Raw genomic sequence first — 21,453 nt, forward strand, 5'->3', positions numbered from 1 at the left:
GAGGTTGGGACTGTCCTCCTTGGAGAGAAGAAGGCTAAAAGGAGATGTGACAGAAATGTTGAGAATCTTGGGCGTCGTTCTCCGACCCCCCGCCGGGTCGGAGAATGGCCGTTGGCCGCCGTGAATCCCGCCCCCGCCCCTGCCGAAGTCTCCGGTACCGGAGATTGGGCGGGGGCGGGAATCGGGCCGCGCCGGTTGGCGGGACCCCTGCTCAATTCTCCGGCCCGGATGGGCTGAAGTCCCGCCCAGAAATTGCCTGTCCCGCCGGCGTAAATCAAAGCTGGTATTTACCGGCGGGACCAGGCGGCGTGGGTGGGCTCCGGGGTCCCGGGGGGGGGGGGGGGGGGGCGCGGGGCGATCTGACCCCGGGGGGTGCCCCCACGGTGGCCTGGCCTGCGATCGGGGCCCACCGATCCGCGGGCGGGCCTGTGCCGTGGGGGCACTCTTTCCCTTCCGCCTCCGCCACGGCCTCCACCATGGCAGAGGCGGAAGAGACTCTCCCCATTGCGCATGCGCGGGAAACTGTCGGCGGCCGCTGACGCTCCCGCGCATGCGCCGCATTTCCGCGCCAGCTGGCGGGGCAACAAACGCCACTTCCGCCAGCTGGCGGGGCAACAAACGCCATTTCCGCCAGCTGGTGGGGCGGAAATTCCTCCGGCGTCGGCCTAGCCCCTCAATGTTGGGGCTCGGCCCCCAAAGATGCGGAGCTGATTCCGTTTCTGGCGCCAGTCGGCGGACATCACGCCGTTGGGGGAGAATTTCGCCCCATAAGAGGGCTGTACAGAGTTGATAGGAAGAAACTGTTCCATGTATAAAAGGATCAAGAACAAGAGGGCACATATTTAGAGTGATTTGCAAACAAAGGAAATGTGGTGAGAAATACACTTTTTTTTACACAGCGAGTGGTTCGGGTCTGTCTGGAGGTATGGTGGAGGCAGGTTCATATAACTCGAATAGAAACAATGTGTGGGGTATGGGGAAATGGCAGGGGAATGGTACTAAGTCATGATGCTTGTTTGGAGAGCCAGTGCAGACACGATGGACCAACCTTTTGCCCTGTAACAATTCTGTGATTCTAATGCTGTTTCGAATCCCAGTTTTTTCCTAAATGTACTGACTCATGATGGTAAACAGTTGCATAGATGCCGGCAGCCCACCAAAACCTAGCAGATGTCGGTAATTCTTATTGGCAAGTTGTTTGTTCATGAAAGGGTACAGAAACGAAGTTAGTCCTTACGTGTACATTGTCCAGCTGCTATCAATGAAACACCAAAAAAAGCAGATAGAAACCAGGTAAATATAGTTAAGTGCACTGTTCATCAATGTCCCTTGGAGAAGTGGTTATGGGCATTGGCAACTGCAGTCAAGCTTGCCAATAGAGGTTAAGCTTCTCAAATTAAAAACACTTTACCACAATTCTCATTTTAACAAGTTGTTGTTTCTCTTCCTGCACTTAGTGGTACACCAGGCAGATGTTCATCCATTCCCATAGCAAGGCTTTTCAAGGAACCAGTCACTAGCCTGTTGCCAGACACTTATAGCTTGAGGGGCACCACTCCACATCAGAAATGGCTAACCAGGAGTCTCTCCTGCTCTTACCAGCTACCATTGGTGTGTGTTGCAAGGATTTTATGAATGTACCTTCCTTGTCCATCAAGTCCTGGGGCAGCACTCAAACCTGGCTCAGAGCCAGGGTCGCTACCCACTGCACCACAAGACCTCTATTTCAACAAGTACAAGAGCTACACTTTCAGCTCTTTTCAATCATTAAAAACTTGCAGATGAACAGTGCATTTCTTTGACTGTCCACATATGCAGCTCTACCTTCTCCAAGTTCACAATTACAGGAGCTATCAGTGACAACAGGAGCCCTGGCTTGCAGCACAGAAATGGCTCTGAAGCAGATCATTCGACCCAAGTGGTCTGTGTCAGAGTTTATGTTCCACATCAGTTTCTTCATTTTGTAAAAGTTGAGCAGATTCTGTACTCTAATTCAGGATAAAACTAGCACTAATCTATTCTGCTTGTTTATATCTCACTGGAGAAGGACAACAGCAGCAGAACATGGGAATGCCACAACCGTAACGTCCTCTCCATTTTACTCACCACCCTGGTGAATAGCTCTTCTCTTTGGTTTCAGATTCCAGCATCTGCAGTAATTTGCTTTTACTCACCAGCCTGACTTGGAACTACATCTGCTTTCCTTTACTGTTGCTGGATCAAAATCCTAGAATGCCCTCCCTAACAGCACTGTGGGTGTACCCGCACAAGATGGACTACAGCAGTTCAAGAAGGATCACCACCACTTTCTCAAGGGCAAATAGTGATAGGCAAAATAAAAGTTCACCTGGCTCGTGACACTTCCATCCCATCAAAGAATTTTTTAAAACTCTGGGAGTGATTCAACAGCCAAGCTGCACCAGAAAAACAGCTCTCCGAAGCACAGCATGGCCATTGAAAACCGGAAGACCCCCTTCCTGGGATCTACCTGGTTTGCAACATCTCGCGAAATTTGACACAGTCTCGCAAGACGTTGTGAAGTGAATCCCGCTCACAATGGGCAGGATCACTTTTTAACAAATCTGCATTTTAGAGCGAGGCAGTCAGCTTCACTCTAATGTGCAGATTCCCGAGGCTTTGGGATTCAACCATTTTGCCTCAGAGACCTTGGGCAGCTGTTCAGTACTAGTCCCCACAAATAGGGACAGACGCAACAGCACCTATGGGGGTCTCTCAAGGGATCGGAGGACCCAGCTGCATGCCCTTTGGGCAGGGAGTCCTGGCATTGCTGGTGCCACCTGGGTACCCTGTCAGTGCCAGTCTATCAGTGCTAAGGTGCCTAGGTGGCATTGCCAGCTGGCACAGGCAGTGTCAGGTTGGCACTGCCAAGATGCCAAGCTAGCATTTTATACGTGAGCGATTGGGCTGGGGTTGCTCGGTATGATTTGGGCAGGGACTCTTCCGTATTGTGCTCGGGCTGGGGGTGGGGTGGGGTGGTGGTGGTGGGGGGGGGGGGGGTGATTGTTTTAGGTGCCTCAGAGAGCGTGACACGTTTCTCGCTACAATGGAGAGCTCCGGAGAGCAGAGCTCCCCTTATTCAACATAAGTCTCACCCTTTATCTTTTTATCTTGTTGGAATTCCTTTAAATTTTTGTTTTCAAATGTCTTTTACAGATAAATGACCATCTTTATTAAGAAGACAGTGACAAATGTATATTTGTGTAGAATAGTATGGTGGTTATGTTACTGGACTAGTAATCTGGAGAACTGATCTAATGATCCTTTGTATATGAGTTCAAACTCCATTATAGTCTTTGGAGAATTAAAATCAATCAATTAAACAAATCTCAAGTTGTGAAGCTAGTATCACTAATGTGAGAATGAAATTGCCAGAACCATGCCTGTGGTTCAGTCATGTCCTTCAGGGAAGTAGATCTGCTGTCCTTACCTGGTCTGGCCACATGCGATTCCAGACCCACAGCAATATGGTTGACTCTTAACTGCCCTCAAATGACTGAACAAGTCACTCAGTTGTATTCAAGAAAGCAGCTCAGCACCATCTTCTCAAGGGCATTAAGGAATGAAGATGATCTCAACTTTCCTAATACTCTAATTCTTTTTAACATCACTTTCAACCTGCAAAATAAAATCACAGAATCATGCATTTTCGAAACATTTCATTTTGAGAGCACAATTTTACTAATGGGAATGAAAAACATGCTAATTAACATTTACAAAAGGTTGTTCATATCGCGGTGGATTGTGAGTTATGTTTTGAAACTGATTTGACATCAACAGGAGAGGGCAAGTTTAGTTCTTTCAAACTCTTTGAGAGAGAACCTTCCTTTCCTGATGTGGAAGCATGGATTCCAATGATAGAATAAAATTGCCAATTCCATCTATTTTGAACAAAAACTCAGAGGTTAAAGTATCTGGCATGAGGTTTGATTTTGTGTTCTGAGAGGGAGACAGATTTTTGCACTGTGGCCACAAGAGAAATTTCTGAGCTCCTTTGTTGTTGGCCTTGAACACTCCAGCCGAGTCAGGCAGGGCAGGCTGCAAATACATTTTTTATGATTGTGTAAATGACAGAAATAAGGCAGGGAGGAAAAATAATTTATATCTTGTATGAATAATACAAAAGTTCCCATGGCAGCTATTTAATAATGAAAATAATTCAGAATCAGGGGCGTCATTCTCCGACCCCCCCTCCGGGTTGGAGAATCGCCGGGGGCTGCTGTGAATCCCGCCCCCGCCGGTTGCCAAAGTCTCCGGCACCGGATATTCGGCGGGGGCGGGAATTGGGCTGCGCCGGTTGGCGGGCCCCCCCGCTCGATTCTCCGACCCGGATGGGCCGAAGTCCCGCCAATAAATTGCCTGTCCCGCCGGCGTGGATTAAACCACCTTTTGAACGGCGGGACAAGTCGGCGTGGGCGGGCTCCAGGGTCCTGGGGGGGGGGGCGCGGGGCGATCTGGCCCGGGCGGGTGCCCCCACGGTGGCCTGGCCCGCGATCGGGGCCCACCGATCCGCGGGCGGGCCTGTGCCGTGGGGGCACTCTTTCCCTTCCGCCTCCGCCACGGTCTCCACCATGGCGGAGGCGGAAGAGACTCTCCCAACTGCGCATGCGTGGGGAACTGTCAGTGGCCGCTGACGCTCCCGCGCATGCGCTGCCCGGGGATGTCATTTCCGCACCAGCTGGCGGGGCAACAAAGGCCGTTTCCGCCAGCTGGCGGGGCGGAAATTCCTCCGGCGTCGGCCTAGCCCCTCAATGTTGGGGCTCGGCCCCCAAAGATGCGGAGCATTCCGCACCTTTGGGGCGGCGCGATGCCCGTCTGTTTGGCGCCGTTTTGGGCGCCAGTCGGCAGACATCGCACCATTTCGGGAGAATTTCGCCCCAGTTCTTTTTCAGAAGATGAAAGCTTTCTAAAGTGGTCGATAAAAGTTACAAATATTATGTGTGGCCATAAATATCAGTGGTAAATGCAGTATGTCTACCTTGTGTGAGATATGCAGGACATTACATCAATAAATCTGCTATGGTGCTCAAACATCTGTCACTCTTTGGCTGTTGTGAACATTAGCCACAAGCTCCAGTTCCTGCTCCAGGACTGAGCAAGCACTTAATAATAATCTTTATTCTTGTATCAAGTCGGCTTGCAATGAAGTTACTGTGAAAATCCCTGAGTTGCCAGACAGCCTCCGGTGCCTGTTCGGGTACACTGAGGGAGAATTCAGAATGTCCAATTCGCCTAACAGCACGTCTTTCGGGACTTGCACCCAGGAGAAACCCAGGCAGACACAGGGAGAATGTACAGACTCCACACAGACAGTGACCCAAGCCGGGAATCGAACCTGGGATGCTGGCACTCTGAAGCAACTGAGCTACTGTGCTGCCCATGACCGTGACATGACCACAACGTTACATACCATTTTGGTCTGCCCTTTTCCAAGTCTGTGAATCTGTATTGGACAAAATGAAGGGGAAACGTACACAAAGGAATGAGTGGGAAATTTTAACCAGAGAGACTGAGAAGTAAATCAAAAGGAAGAATATACAAATGCAGCAAGCATAGGGCTTGTGCAGATTTTTCATTAATGTAAGAATGGGGTACATTAGGATTAGAGGGGTGTTTGCTGACGTTTAATTATACGCGGAATATGCTTAGGAAATTCTCACCTTTAATTTTAAAAGCATTCGTCATTAAAACAGCGCATTTTTTTTTAACTTGCTGAATAGATCTGCTCTGGGGAGAATCAAACTCTGACTTTCGTTAAAAAAAACTCCAATGCAAGTTGTAAATTCAAAGTGAACTCTGAAGCGGTTTAAATTTAGCTATGTACAAGGACCGGGAGGGTGGAGATTTCAAGGGCGCCAGGATAATGTCGAGGTCATTCTTACAGAGTCCTCTGGGGTCCTCCCTGTGTCTCGGATCCTCTATAAATACCAGGGTCTGGTCGCCTGCAGCTTACAGTCAGCACAAGGGACCGACTCTCGCCAGAAAGCAGCCTCTTATTGAGAAAGGAAAGCCCGCAGCATGGCCACGACACTGGAGAACGAGTGCTATGCGCACCGAGTCAGCCCTCAGTTGGTGTCCGGGCAGCGCTTCGACACCGACCTCCGCAAGAGAGCGGCGCCCAACATCTTCGAGGCTGTGAACCAGGCGGCCCTCCAGCGCCTCTTCGAGCGCTCCGGGGACAAGAGGGCCGAGGAGAGAGCGCGGATCATCGCCACAAATCAGGACAACGAGCACATCACCCGATCGCTGGTCGCACTCAAACTGAGGAAGAGAATGAAATTCATGCAGCTGTTTCGGATAGGCAGGGAATCTGTCACGATGTTGTCCAGTTTCAGCTAGAGCCAGAAATGAACTGGGAGAGTGGACATGTTTCACTGCTTTGCAGCCAGTGGTGTTCTGAATGAGGGAGGCGCACTGCGTCGCAACCTTGCAAGGACGTTGGAAAAGTTCTAATCGCTCGCCTCGGCTGAGTGGGGAATGATGCACATTTGTTCGAAAGTGCGCAAACTTCGCGATTTGCATCTGACAGGTGCGAGACCCCATGCCCTCTGCAGCCCGGTCGAGGGCTCGCTCACCGGTCCCAAACGTTTTGAGGGTCAAGTTAAAATCAGGAGGACACAACAAAAACTGTACCGTCCCACCTCGGGAGGAAGGGGCTGGTGGCTGTGTCCTGATAACTTTGAAAAAGAACTCGGGCGGAACATTGTATATTTATTGACAGATTTGCTACTGTGAACCGTGCAAAATGATTTTACAGTGTCATTAATAAATGTTAAAAACTAAGATTTATGTGTTGGGCGTTTCTTGAGTCACTTTGTGGGCCTTGTTTACCCCCTTCCCTCCCTCCGCTTTTCTATACCAATGTGACACGAAGAAGTTGAAAGCGAAGTACATTTTAGAGAAGTTTTATTATTCATCATCATGAGAAGCTGGTCATAAGCATATTCGAGGGTACACTGAGGTGACTTTCAGAGTATCTCAAGCAGATTTCCAGAAAGCCTCATCCATTTCTATTCCAGCACGTTATCCCTTTATAAAGTTTAGGAAAATAGAGTCATATAATTTTTGCAACTCACAAAGAGGCCCTTCAGCCCATCATGTCCACCCTGGCCATCAAGCATCTATTTACTCTAATCCCATTTTCCAGCACTTGGCCCATAGCCTTGTATGCTATCAAGTGCTCATCTAAATACTTATTAAATGTTGTGAGGGTTCCCACCTCTGCCACCCTTTAGGTAGTGAGTTCCAAATTCCCACCACCCTCTGGGTGAAGATGCTTTTCCTCACATCTTCTCTAAATCTGCCTATTAACTTAAATCTATGCTCCTTGGTTACTGATCCCTCCACTAAATGGAAAGGTTCCATCCTCCTATCTATGCCCCTCATAATTTCATACACCTCAGTCTGATCCTCCCTCAGCCTTCTCTGCTCCATGGAAAACAACCCCAGCTGATCCAATCTCTCTTGATAGCTAATACGCTGCAGCCCAGGCAACATCTTGCTGAATCTCCTCTGCCCCTTTTTGAGGCAATCGTTTCCTATAGTGCGGTGACCAGAACTGCACATACTACTCTAGCTGTGGCCTAACAATCATAACCTTCCTGCTTTTATATTCTATGCCTTAGTTAATCACAGCAAGTATCCCATATGCCTTAACCACCTTTTCTACCTGTCTTCAGGGATCAATGGACATGTACACCAAGGTCCCTCTGATCCTCTGTACTTCCTAGGGTTCATTGCATATTCCCTTGCCTTGTTAGTCCTCACAAAATGCATTCCCTCACACTTTTCAGGATTAAATTTCATTTGCCACTGTTCAGCCTGTCGAACCAGCCATCTATATTGCCCTGTAAAATGTGCAATGTTCACGTCTTGTGAAGAATGGCGGGGTGGGAGGATTGCACAAAAACGTCAAGTGTGTGTCAATAACCAGGGGCTAGACATTTAAGGCAAGAGGCGAAGAGGGGAGTTGAGGAGAAGGTTTTTCATGCAGAGGGTGGTGGGAGTCTGGAACTCTCTGCCTGAAAGGATGGTTGATTCAGAAACTGGTAACATTTAAGAAGTATTTTTAATATTCATTTGAATTGCTCTAACCTCCAGGGCTATGGACCAGGCACTAGAAAATGGGATTAGTGCAGTCAGATCTTCGATGACGGGTGTAGAAATAATGGGCGGGATTCTCCCTTACCCGGCGGGGTGGGGGGTCCCGGCGTGTTGGAATGGAGGGAACCACTCTGGCGTCGGGCCACCCCAAAGGGCCAAACCCTTACCTTGAGGGGCTAGGCCCTCACCGGAGCGGTTTCCGCTCCACTGGCTGGTGGGAAAGGCCTTTGGCACCACGCCAGCCGGGGCCGAAAGGTCTTTGCCAGGTGACGTGGGTCCATGCATGCGGGGGAGCGTCAGCGGCTGCTGAGGTCATCCCTGCGCAGGGGAGGGGATCTCTTCCGCCTCTGCCATAGTGAAGACCATGGCGAAGGCGGAAGAAAAAGAGTGCCCCCACGGCACAGGCCTGCCCGTGGATCGGTGGGCCCCGATCGCGAGCCAGGCCACCGTGGGGGCACCCCCCGGGGCCAGATCGCTCCGCGCCCCCCCCCCCCCCACAGGACCCCGGAGCACGCCCGCGTCGCCTTATCCCGCCATTCAAAAGGTGGTTTAATCCACACTGGCGGGACAGGCATTCCAGCAGTGGGACTTCGGCCCATCGCGGGCCGGAGAATCGGCGGGGGTGGGCCCGCCGACCGGCACGGCGCTATTCCCGCCCCGCCGACGTGCAGGATTCCCGCCCATGCTGAATCTCTGGTGGCAGAGACTTCGGGATGGGGCGGGATTCACGCCAGCCCCCGGCGATTCTCCAACCCGGCGGGGGGTCGGAGAATCCCACCCAATGGATCAAATGGCCTGCTTCTGTGCTGTGAAAGTCTATGAATGCATTATGATAGTTTTCAAGTTTATCCATGACAGAATAACAGTGAAATAGCCATTCTAATGAAGAATTGAATGGAAAGGCACAACAGTTCCTGTGAAATAGATGAAGTGCTTTCGAGGACAACTTCAATAATTAGGTCGAGCAGCTTCAGGGTATCTGAGCCGCTTCCTACCCTCACTTGTCTCTCCACCCCAAAATGTTCCACAAGACAAGGATAATGGATGACAGGTCTGAGTTTTACCTTATACTTTTGAAACCACTAGAAACGCATTGTCTCAATTTCTCCACGCCAAATTGTTATTAAAACAAAAATTAGCAAGTGAAATATTCAAAAAATCAAGAGAATTCCACTGCAAGGCAGTGTACGTTGCAAATACACTGTTGGATGGTTGTATCACAAACATCTTTTTCCCCCTGAGCACACAGACTTCAGGACAGCCTTCTGTGTGAAGAAGTGAACAAGCAAACATTACTGGTGAGGCAGCCAATGTCCAGAATTATGCGAGCATGCAGTGAAAAATTCCATAGCTGCCATTATGTGTATAATTTAATTACATCCAGTTGAGGAAGTGCCATTTTATAAAGCAGTAACATGGACTTGCTGTCACCACGTTAGCTGAACTGATTTCAGTGTTCAGGGGCGAAATTCTCCGTTATCGGGCCAAAATCCGCCGATCGGCGCAAAAAACGGCGCAAATCCGACTTGTGTCACGTCGGAAAAATGGGTCGAAAGTCTCCGGCCCGAAATGGGCTAGCAGCGACGTAACGGGATCCGCGCTTGCGCACGTGGTTGACGCCGTGCAGCGCCATACGCGCCGCACGGCGTGACGGCTCATAAGGCCGCGCTGCTCCCCCCCACCCGACCGGAAACACCTGACCGGAACACCCGACTGGATGGCTGGCCGCCGCTCAGCCCCGAGGTTCGAGTCACGGGATGTGGAGGCGCTCCTGGACGCAGTGGAGCAGAGGAGGGACGCCCTGTATCCCGGGCACGGCCGCAGAGTTGCCCCACGCCACAGCTGGTGTCTGTCGAGGGAAGTGGCAGAGGCAGTCACCGCTGTGGCCCTGACACCACGGACAGGCACCCAGTGCCACAAGAAGGTGAACGACCTCATCAGAGCAGGCAGTGTGAGCCTCCCCCATATCCCCCCTCCCCCATATCCCCCGCTGCCCAATTTCCCCCCTCCCCCATATCCCCCTCCCCCATATCCCCCATATCCTCCCCTCCCCCATATCCCCCCTCCCCCAAATCCCCCCTCCCCATATCTCCCCTCCCCCATATCTCCCCTCCCCATATCCTCCCTCCCCCATATCCCCCCTCCCCCATATCCCCCTCCCCCATATCCCCACCTCCCCCATACCCCCCTCCCCATATCCCCCATATTCCCCCCTCCCCATATCCCCCATATTCCCCCTCCCCATATCCCCCATATCCCCCTCCCCCATATCCCCCCTCCCCCATATCCCCCTCCCCCATATCCCCCTCCCCATATCCCCCATATCCCCATATCCCCCCTCCCCCATATCCCCCCTCCCCATATCCCCACCTCCCCCATACCCCCCTCCCCCATATCCCCCATATCTCCCCTCCCCCATATCCCCACTCCCCATAGCCCCCCCACTCCCCATATCCCCCCTCCCCATATCCCCCCTCCCCATATCCCCCTCCCCCATATCCCCCCTCCCCCATATCCCCCTCCCGCATATCCCCCCTCCCCCATATCCCCCCTCCCCCATATCCCCCTCCCCATATCCCCCCTCCCCATATCCCCCCTCCCCATATCCCCCCTCACCCATATCCCCCCTCACCCATATCCCCCCTCCCCCATATAGCCCCTCCCCATATCCCCCCTCCCCCATATCCCCCCCATATCCCCCCTCCCCATATCCCCTCCCCCATATCCCCCCTCCCCCATGTCCCCCATATCCCCCCTCCCCCATATCCCCCCTCCCCAATATCCTCCATATCCCCTTCCCCCATATCCCCCCTCCCATATCCCCCCTCCCCCATATCCCCCCTCCCCCAGATCCCCCTCCCAGATCCCCCATATCCCCCCTCCCCCATATCCCCCCTCCCCATATCCCCCCTCCCTCATATCCCCCATAGCCTCCCCTCCCCTATATCCCCCTCCCCTATATCACATGATCACTGCCTGCGTGTCTAACCATGCATGCTTCATTGCGTATCGCAGGACCAAACGTCCAGGCACCCATCCCCGCAGATGCAGACCGCCCGCAGGATGCCCCTCGGAGGCCACTGGAGACAGAGAGACCCGGACCCTCTAGCATGCGACGCCCGCAGGATGCCCCTCGGAGGCATATCCCCCCTCCCCCATATCCTCCCTCCCCCATATCCCCCTCCCCCATATCCCCCCTCCCCCATATCCCCCTCCCCCATATCTCCCCTCCCCCATATCTCCCCTCCCCCATAACCCCCCTCCCCAGATCCCCCATATCCCCCCCTCCCCCATATCCCCCTCCCCATATCCCCCCTCCCCCATATCCCCCCTCCCCCATATCCCCCATATCCTCCCCTCCCCTATATCCCCCTCCCCCATATCACCTGATCACTGCCTGCGTGTCTAACCATGCATGCTTCATTGCGTATCGCAGGACCAAACGTCCAGGCACCCATCCCCGCAGATGCAGACCGCCCGCAGGATGCCCCTCGGAGGCCACGGGAGACAGAGAGACCCAGACCCTCTAGCATGCGACGCCCGCAGGATGCCCCTCGGAGGCTACGGGAGACAGAGAGACCCGGACCCTCTAGCATGCGACGCCCGCAGGATGCCCCTCGGAGGCCACGGGAGACAGAGATACCCGGACCCTCTAGCATGCGACGCCCGCAGGATGCCCCTCGCACACCACGGGAGACCTGGAGCAACAGGGAGACGACACCCCCGTCACGTGCGGGAGCGACCACCCAGCGACGAGGGGGGCAGCCACAGGCCCCCGTCACATCCGAGCCAGGACACCACTACCCAGGACACCACTACCCAGGACACCACTACCCAGAACACCACTACCCAGGTCACCACTACCCAAGACACCACTACCCGGGACAGCACTGCCCAGGACACCCCTACCCGGGACAGCACTACCCAGGAAGACGAAATACCGGACAGTGACTCAGAGTGGATGGGTGGAGACGAACCCCCACCCCAAAGTGCCATGGAGTCAGAGTGGGACGAAGAGCACGACACAACGCCACTGCTGTCACCAACACCCTCCACCATCGCAGAAACACTCACCTCGGTTGGGCACTTTAGTGATGAGGCGTCTGCTACACTCACTGGTGCGCACAACACAGCCGTCCCGGTACAGCAGGTCGAGGTAGGATCAGCAGAGGGGCCGGGCGGTCGGACGGCAGCCCAGCCCAAGCGAACATCTGCCGCCCAGATGGATCCCGGGTTCCTGGAGTTTCCACACCCACACATAGATCCGATGCAACCACCGACCCGGAGACGAGCGAAGAGGGTGACGGCCGGCTTGCGGCGGCTGCAGTCGCAGGTGGAGGAGTCCACCCGCGTCCAGGAGCTGGAAGTGGTGCCGGTCATACGTGCCACTCAGGCCGACACCGCACGGGTGGTGTCCGCGGTGGAGGCAATGGGTGCGACGGTGTCAGACATGGGGAACGGTTTGCGAGGCCTGGAGCTTTCCGTGCAGGCGGCGCCTGTGGCCCAGGACATGGCTGCCCTCTCACAGGAGGCCATGAGCCAGTGCCAGCGCCAGATGGCAGAGGCGCTCAACACCATAGCCCAGTCTCAGCAGGCCATGGCCCAGTCTCTGCAGGCCATGGCCCAGTCTCTGCAGGCCATCGCTGAGGGCATCGGCGCCAGTGGCCATGTGCAAGCCGGCGTCGCACTGTCACAGACAGGGTTTGGCAACCCCCTGGGCTCCATGGCTGCAAACCTGCAGACCCCTGTCGATACCAGCACGGGCCTCCAGGACTGGCAGCGCCAGATGTCGGGGGGGCGTCGGATGGCCAGTCCGTTCGCATCCCCCACCCATGTAGAGGCCTGGGGGCCATCGGGCACCCCGAGGGAGGAGGAGGTGGTGTGGTCCGTCCCGGCTCCCTCTGTAGGGGAGGTCCCGGTACACCGCGACACCTCGGACTCCCCCCCTTCCGTCCCAGGTGCATCGGGTGGGCAACGGGCAGGACAGGCTGGCAGCTCGTCACCCGGGCCGCAGCCTGGCCCATCTAGGCCAGGACGCCCCAGGAAACGGCCGCCAAAGGGATCCAGTGTCAGAGGGCAGGAATCACAGGAGTCCACCTCCAGTTCTGCTGTACCGTCTGGGGAACCACGTAGACGTAGTCAAAGGGCCCGTAAGGCCAAACAATTAGACACTGAGTAAGTTGGCACGGGTGCAGGGCACAGATGAGTTTTAGGGGCTAGGGCACGTGCATGAACTCGTTTGGTTATTAAAGTCAATGTTACACCTACAGAAGCTGCCTTTGTGCTCTGTCCAAAGCATGCAGGGGTGTCATGTACGTTGAGCGCAAGTGTGTGTGTGAGGGGTGGTCTTACCGCAGCCCCAGGTGAGTCTGCCCCCTTCCCCCTGGGCCGCTATCAATATCCCCTCGGGCAGAGGACGGGACTGTGCGCTGCAGTGTCACAGCCGCATGCAGGGATGGTCCGGGTGGATGGTGGTACTGTGGCCATGGGTCTGACATAGTCCAACGATGTGGAGCCAGGAGCTCACCGCAGGGCGGGTTGTCATCATCCTCCATGGCCTGCAATAGACACGCGTCCACCCTCAACTGTGTGAGCCCGGCCCGTTGTGCCGCAGGTGGATCGGCAATGGGGGGGGTGGTGTGCATGTGGGTGGGGAGGGGGGTGAGGGTGCTGGGTGGGCGGATGGGTGGGGGGTGTGGGTGGTCGGCTGTTGCCATGGTGTGCGGTCTGTGGCCATACCACCCGATTCCCAAGCCCATCTAGTCAGTGAAGCGGGCGGCTATCAGTCTGTCCCGTGCCCGCTGGGCCAGCCGGTAACGGTGGACAGCCACCCGCCTGTGTCTACCCCGTCTGCCCTGACCATTACCCCCATCCCCCTCATCTGGGGAGGACTGCGCCTCTTCCTGCTGCTCCTCCACTCCGCCCTCCTCTGCCTGCGGCACATCGCCCCTCTGCTGGGCTATGTTGTGCAGGACGCAGCATACGACAATGATGCGGCCGACCCTATCTGACCAATACTGGAGGGCGCCCCCAGAGAGGTCCAGGCACCTGAAACGCATCTTCAGCACGCCAAAGCACCTCTCTATCACTCCCCTTGTCGCTACATGGGCATCATTGTAGCGGTTCTCCGCCTCATTGCGTGGCCTCCGTATAGGCGTCATCAGCCACGATCGCAATGTGTAGCCCCTGTCGCCCAGCAACCAGCCCCTCAGCCGGGGATGGCATCCCTCGTACATGCTGGGGATGGATGACCGCGACAACACGTATGAGTCGTGTACACTGCCTGGGTAACGGCCGCAGACTTGCAGGATCATCATGCGGTGGTCGCAGACCACCTGTATGTTCATCGAATAGGTTCCCTTTCTATTGGTGAACACGGCCCTGTTATCTGCAGGTGGCTGCACGGCGACGTGCATCCCATCAATCGCGCCCTGGACCATGGGGAACCCGGCCACGGCAGAGAAGCCCACGGCCCGGGCATCTTGGCTGGCCCGGTCCACAGGGAAGCGGATGTAGCGGTGCGCCATGGCATATAGGGCATCTGTCACTGCCCGGATGCACCGATGTCTGCGATATGCCGGACAGGTTCCCACTCGGTGCCTGGAATGACCCCGTTGCATAAAAGTTCAGGGCCACCGTAACCTTGACGGACACGGGGAGAGGGTGTCCCCCGCCAGTGCCACGCGGTGACAGGTGTGCCAGCAGGTGGCAGATGTGTGCCACGGTTTCCCGCCTCATCCGGAGTCTCCTCCTGCATTCCCGGTCCGTGAGGTCCTGGTATGACTGCCGGGGCCGGTACACACGGGGCGCCCTCGGGTGCCTCCGTTGCCGTGGGGCTGCGACGTCCTCCTCCCCCTCCTCGTCCTGTCGGTCAGGTGTCCCTCCAGCCTGGGCGGCTGCCGCCTGCCCCTCTGCGGCAGCCTGCGCCGCCTCTCTGGCACGCTCCTCCTCCTCCTCCTCATCCAGGGCACCATGGACATTAGCGGCTGCCGCCACGGCGGCCAACATCGCTGGATGATCGGAAAACATGATGGCCTGGTTGGAGGGGGGGGGGGGGGGGGACGACATGTCAACATTGCCCATCCTTCCCCCCAGCCAGGTGGCATGGAACGCATGGGTCCAACTGTTGGAGGCTGGCACCTGGCCAGGTGGACCAACTCACTTGCCCTCGCACCCCCCTCCCCCGCAACGGACCCCCCCCATCCCCCTCCCCGGCACGGGCCCCCCAACCTCCTCCCCGGCACGGACCCCAACCTCCTCCCCGGCACGGACCCCCCATCCCCCTCCCCGGCACGGACTCCCCCAACCTCCTTCCCGGCACGGAGCCCCCCCCCCCATCCCCCTCCCCGGCACGGACCCCCCCCAACCTCCTCCCCGGCACGGACCCCAACCTCCTCCCCGGCACGGACCCCCATCCCCCTCCCCGGCACGGACCCCCCCCAACCCCCTCCCCGGACCCCCCCCAACCCCCTCCCCGGCACGGACTCCCCCCATCCCCCTCCCCGGCACGGACCCCCCATCCCCCTCCCCGGCACGGACCCCCCCCATCCCCCTCCCCGGCACGGACCCCCCATCCCCCTCCCCGGCACGGACCCCAACCTCCTCCCAGGCACGGACCCCCCATCCCCCTCCCCAGCACGGACCCTCCCATCCTCCTCCCCGGCACGGACCCCCCCCCATCCCCCTACCCGGTACGGACCCCCCAACCTCCTCCCCGGCACGGACCCCCCATCCCCCTCTGCGGCACGGACCCCCCCCATCCCCCTCCCCGGCACGGACCCCCCATCCCCCTCCCCGGCACGGACCCCAACCTCCTCCCCGGCACGGACCCACCCCATCCCCCTCCCCGGCACGGACCCCCCCAACCTCCTCCCCGGCTCGGACCCCCCCCATTCCCCCTCCCCGGCACGGACCCCCCCAACTTCCTCCCCGGCACGGACCCCAACCTCCTCCCCGGCACGGACCCCCCATCCCCCTCCCCGGCACGGACCCCCCCAACCTCCTCCCCGGCACGGACCCCAACCTCCTCCCCGGCACGGGCCGCCCATCCCCCTCCCCTGCACGGACCCCATTCCCCCTCCCCGGCACGGACCCCCCATCCTCCTCCCCGGCACGGACCCCCCTCCCGGCACTCCACAGGAGCCCAGCATACTCTAACCACCCCCCCCGCCGCACACACACACACACACACAACCCGAGACACACCTCTCCCCACACATTCAGACTGCGGCTACGCCATCGCCTGCCCAGCGGCCAACCCCCCAGGCCGTCACTCACCTCCACGCTGGTCGGCGTGAACCTGGAGCACAGGTTCACGCCGATGAAAAGGAGGTTTGATTTACGTCGACGTGAACGGTCATCACGTCGACGGGACTTCGGCCCATCCGGAAGGGAGAATATCGGCAGGCCGAAAATCGGCTGCCTTGCGCAGACCCGTGCCATTCTCCGAAGTCAGCGGCGCCATTAACGGCCCGCCGACTTTTCTCCCTTCGGAGACTTCGGCAACCGGCGGGGGCGGGATTCACGGCGGCCAACGGCCATTCTCCGACCCGCTGGGGGTTCGGAGAATGACGCCCCAGAGCTTTTACAGGACCAAGATTTGAACTGAGGCTCAGCCTCCCTCAAACATTATTTTAAGTAACTGCCTAAAATCAGATTTGATGATGCTATCTGAATAACATTTCCATACAGTGAGTAACTTCAGGCATAAAACTCCCAATACCAGCACAAAGTAGATACAAAATTATTGAACATAAGCTACCTGGTACCAACATGAAGCAGGCTCCACGGTCAGATACCATAATGGCTAAATGGTCTGACCCATTTTTGGTGAGCAGAGGTTGTGCTCAGCTGTGCTGTTCAGTTTTTAAGATTGTAGACAAATGTAACCAGGAACATATGAGCATTTGATTGAGATTTTCAGGAATCTCATATATTCTTGATAAAATGAAGCATGTTATTTCTCTGACCTGTCACATTGATGTTCTCAACACACTATCGGTAGATATGTTCTTGTTTCACAAGTACAGCCATAATGTTTAATCTATGCCAATTAGTAAGAAAAAAATGTAGGCATCTAAATTTCATTTTAGTGTTATAGCACTTCCCATCAGGCAATGATTTGTTTTTGTGGAATGATTTGTTTTTGTGGAAGTCTTTCTATACCATGAATGACATTCTGTGTTGGCCCCAGTTCATGTATCCAGGTCCTCTGTGAATGATATGGAAAGCATCAAATTAATTTAGTGTAGTAGGATGCAGTTTTGGCTGTCCTGTTACTGGGTGGTTATACCTTTCACCCATTTTATACCCTTTAAATTAGATATACCAATTTCTATCCCACAGCTTTTTTTTTGTCTCCATTGAACCTGGAGTATAATATGGGCAGCACGGTAGCATTGTGGATAGCACAATTGCTTCACAGCTCCAGGGTCCCAGGTTCGATTCCGGCTTGGGTCACTGTCTGTGCGGAGTCTGCACATCCTCCCCGTGTGTGCGTGGGTTTCCTCCGGGTGCTCCGGTTTCCTCCCACAGTCCAAAGATGTGCCGGTTTGGTGGATTGGCCATGCTAAATTGCCCTTAGTGTTGGGTGGGGTTGCTGGGTTATGGGGATGGGGTGGAGGTGCTGACCTTGGGTGGGGTGCTCTTTCCAGGAGCCGGTGCAGACTCGATGGGCCGAATGGCCTCCTTCTGCACTGTAAATTCTATGAAATAATGCTTTATAATACCAATAAGCAAATGTTGTCTCATTTGTGACCAGATCAGGGAAGCAGCTGAGGGAGACGTTTGCTGATCTGGGGAAGAATGTCAGATCAACGTCTTCACGCTTTGTTTAATTTTGTGATGTTGTCTGATAATTCATCTCAATATCACGTCATTGCAAGCCTAGTATCACACAGGGAACGCAGGGGACCACAATAACAGTTTATATACTTTATATATATGCACAGTAAAAATATTCCAATGTTTCACTAGGCTCCCTGCACTGCAACAGCAACAGTGTGACCCATTCAATATGAAACATTGGAGTGTTTTTATTGATCTAACATACCAGATCAATTAATCAAACTGCATGAGCAATGAATGTAAACAATAAAGTCACTTGTCCCCATTTCTGATGTGGAGATGCCGGCGTTGGACTGGGGTGAGCATAGTAAGAAGTCTTACAACACCAGGTTAAAGTCCAACAGGTTTGTTTCAAATCAATAGCTTTCGGAGCACTGCTCCTTGATTTCACCTGAGGAAGGAGCAGTGCTCTGAAAGCTAGTGATTTGAAACAAACCTGTTGGACTTTAACCTGGTGTTGTAAGACTTCTTACTGTTCCCATTTTTGATGTCAGAGGATTGTAACATTGTATCAGGCACAAGTGTGGTTTCAAGTCACAGGTAACTTGGCTCCAGGCCTGAACAAATTGACAATTCAAGACGATTTGAACAGGATTAAATGTTGAATAAAGATCTGTTCTGATGAAGCCTATGTGCTGATATTTAAAATCTGTAGACACAGGAGCAGGAAAATATTTGTCATAACTAAGCAGCCAACTTAACTTTTTGCAGATATCCTGACTGCAAACTTGCAAACCCTTTGATATGTCAGAAGATCATTTTTCAAAATGATACATCTGAATACCATTTTACTTGGTAATGGTCTTGAATTGTCTAACGAATGGTACATTGTTAATAGATTTTAACTTCAAACCCTTCCTTATAACTGAGCATTTAATTGTCAATGCACAATGCATTTATAGAATCCTCCTAAAGGTGGCATCCTAAGTTAGTAAAAAAAAATTGGGAAGTACAAGTGCAACAATTTTCTTGAATTAAATGTAATGTGAAACCTCTATTAGTTACATTAATATCTTTGCTCAGTATCATTTTCAGAATGTGTTGCTACTGTTAGGATCTCTCCTAAATTGAACTGGATGTGTAATGCTATCTTTTGTTTACCAGTTTAAATATGTTGGTACTTCCTCCTTCATAACACACTTTAATGAATGTGAACATACAGAATAGGAGCGGGTATATGCCTCTTCAAGTCTGCACTGCCATTCGATAAGATCATGGCTGATTCTTGATCTCAGCTCCAATTTCCTGCCCATATCTTTGATTCCTTTAAAGTCCAAAAATCTATCGATCTCAGAACAGTAAGTCCTTACTAAAAGCAGCAGCTACGTTTTGTAAAATCTTGACTAAGTGAAACAACATTAAGTAAATCATAGATTTCCATGGGAATGAATATTAAAGCAGAGTTAGGTACTTGCAGACATTTCTTGCCTGGAAGAAACCCGTGTACAGGTTGAAATCTATCCCATACTTCTTATGGATGCCTGGTCAGCTCTCAACAGTGGCTAAGAGACTGGACCAGATGCCAAAACCTTTTTTTAAGTTTTAAGATGGTGCAGAAAGATCAATTTATTCCAAGAAACAGAGCTTGGATATTTTAAACACAAACTTTATTAAAACAAAAGAAAAATATTTAAACGTGTAAACTTCAACTCTAACAATAACAGATTACAAGCAGTTTCTTCACCTTAACACATTAGGTCCCATCAAAAAATACTGCTACAGAACATACAGCTCTCATGCCATCTTTCACAGGCAGACAAAGACAATACTTGTATTTCCAAAGCAATTTTCCTTCTGATAGGGACTCTTCATTCGTTTTGAACCCTTTTCCAAAATCCAAAGCCTGCCTCAGTGGCAACTTTCATGATCTCTCTGGTCGATTTCTACAGCCTTCTCCCTGTAACTGTTCAGAACAGCAGTCTTTCTTTCTTTCTCTTTCTCTGAGCTGCGCCCAACCCCTCAAACAAAGATTCTCCCCTGAGACAGACAGGCTGAAATCCATTATCTTTATGTTGGCTGTCTGATTTCCCAATCCCGTTTCTACAAAAGAACAGAGCTATGCCATTCATATGTAACTAAACATCCATTGATGGATAAATATGTCATCAGACTCTGTGATGGGATAATGCACAGGTAAGAATGCAAAAAATCACTGCCCAGTAAACTATGACCTTTACCTCAGGTTTGAGATCTTCAAATACTGAATGCTGAGTTGGTACAGTGGTGGCATTGATGAATTCCGATGCGTTCATCAGGAGCAATGTATGGATAATGATTCATGTTGATATTAATTGAGAGGAGGATATGTTGTGCTGTGGGAACTGGTTGGAAGAGGTTTCCCAGGTGTTGGCCCATTTTTTCATGCCCATTCTGAGTAAGTGGAGACACAAGCAACTTGTGCATGCAGTAGCTCAATGACTAAGATGGAGTGATTTTGGTTTGAATTCAAGGGAACATGTTTGAACAGCCAGGTCCTGGTGAAGTTAATGGATCAAAGGGCCAGGATCGTTAACAATCTTGAAAAAACTATACAAGGTCTGTTGGACAGCTTCCTTTTCTTTTTGCTGGTACATCACCATATAGCAACTAATGCCACTACTAATCACCTTTGTTCACCTTGGCACTGAGCTATCTGTTTGAATCATCTTCTGTGAAGATTTCTATCACCTCTTTCATGAATTGGAAGCTTTTGACAATCACTTCGCTGACAAAATTAAAGGGGGTGGCGTTTCGATGCGGGGTTATTTTTCAGCTTATTGACACTCTAGCTGAATTGGAGGTTATGGCAGGAGCTTCCAATGAAGCCCTATTTCATCAAAGTCAGAGACTTGTTTTGTTGAGTAGTCAGTTTCTTCAATGATTCTCTTCAATTAGGTAGGAAATTCATCAGTGCTTCTGCAATGGTACAAGCTGCTTCATTGGCCATTTTAATGTTATGCAGGGGGGAAAGCCTCTTGAAATGCCCAAACCTTTCAAAACTAACACTGAAACTTTCTGACTGAGAACTCGCACCCTGCTCATTCTCTAAGTCATCATACAGGCTTCTGGCTTTTGCTTGGATGACCGTCAAATGAAGAGGGGCGGATTTTGGTCTTCAATCAAATTACCATGAGTCTTTCCATATTATCCTTCATGCTGCTTCGATTTCAACTTACCTTGCTGGTATTCGAATGTGTAACACTTGGTGCATTTCTTGTCAGCGTTATCACAGATTGTTTTCTGTACCCTGTTGCGCTACCAATTTCAACTGCTTGTTCCCTGGCTTCAAGACATTTTAAAACTTGCAATTTCATTGATAGGGTAAAAGTTTTTCTTGTTTTCTTAACAACAGCAGACTTACTACCATCACTTATTGGGTGTTTCTCACTCATGGTTAAAATTAGTGTCAAGTGACTGCAGCACTAAATCACAAACCTTAAACAATCACAAAGGACTTTAAATGGCTTCTGTGTCTCACCTTCAACAAATGCCTCTCTCACTAGCTTT

General features: G+C 53.0%; 1 protein-coding gene across 1 annotated transcript; it reads left to right on the forward strand.

The window, feature by feature from the left end:
• The first annotated feature begins 5,933 nt into the window (after positions 1-5,933).
• On the forward strand, positions 5,934-6,801 carry LOC140396924 (transcriptional and immune response regulator-like). The gene has a single exon (XM_072485856.1). It carries the CDS (start codon positions 6,037-6,039, stop codon positions 6,355-6,357), a length of 321 nt encoding a protein of 106 aa, XP_072341957.1. The 5' UTR covers positions 5,934-6,036; the 3' UTR covers positions 6,358-6,801.
• The last annotated feature ends 14,652 nt before the right edge of the window (positions 6,802-21,453 follow it).

Source organism: Scyliorhinus torazame, chromosome 20, assembly GCF_047496885.1.
Source record: "Scyliorhinus torazame isolate Kashiwa2021f chromosome 20, sScyTor2.1, whole genome shotgun sequence".
In the NCBI taxonomy this organism is placed as follows: domain Eukaryota; kingdom Metazoa; phylum Chordata; class Chondrichthyes; order Carcharhiniformes; family Scyliorhinidae; genus Scyliorhinus; species Scyliorhinus torazame.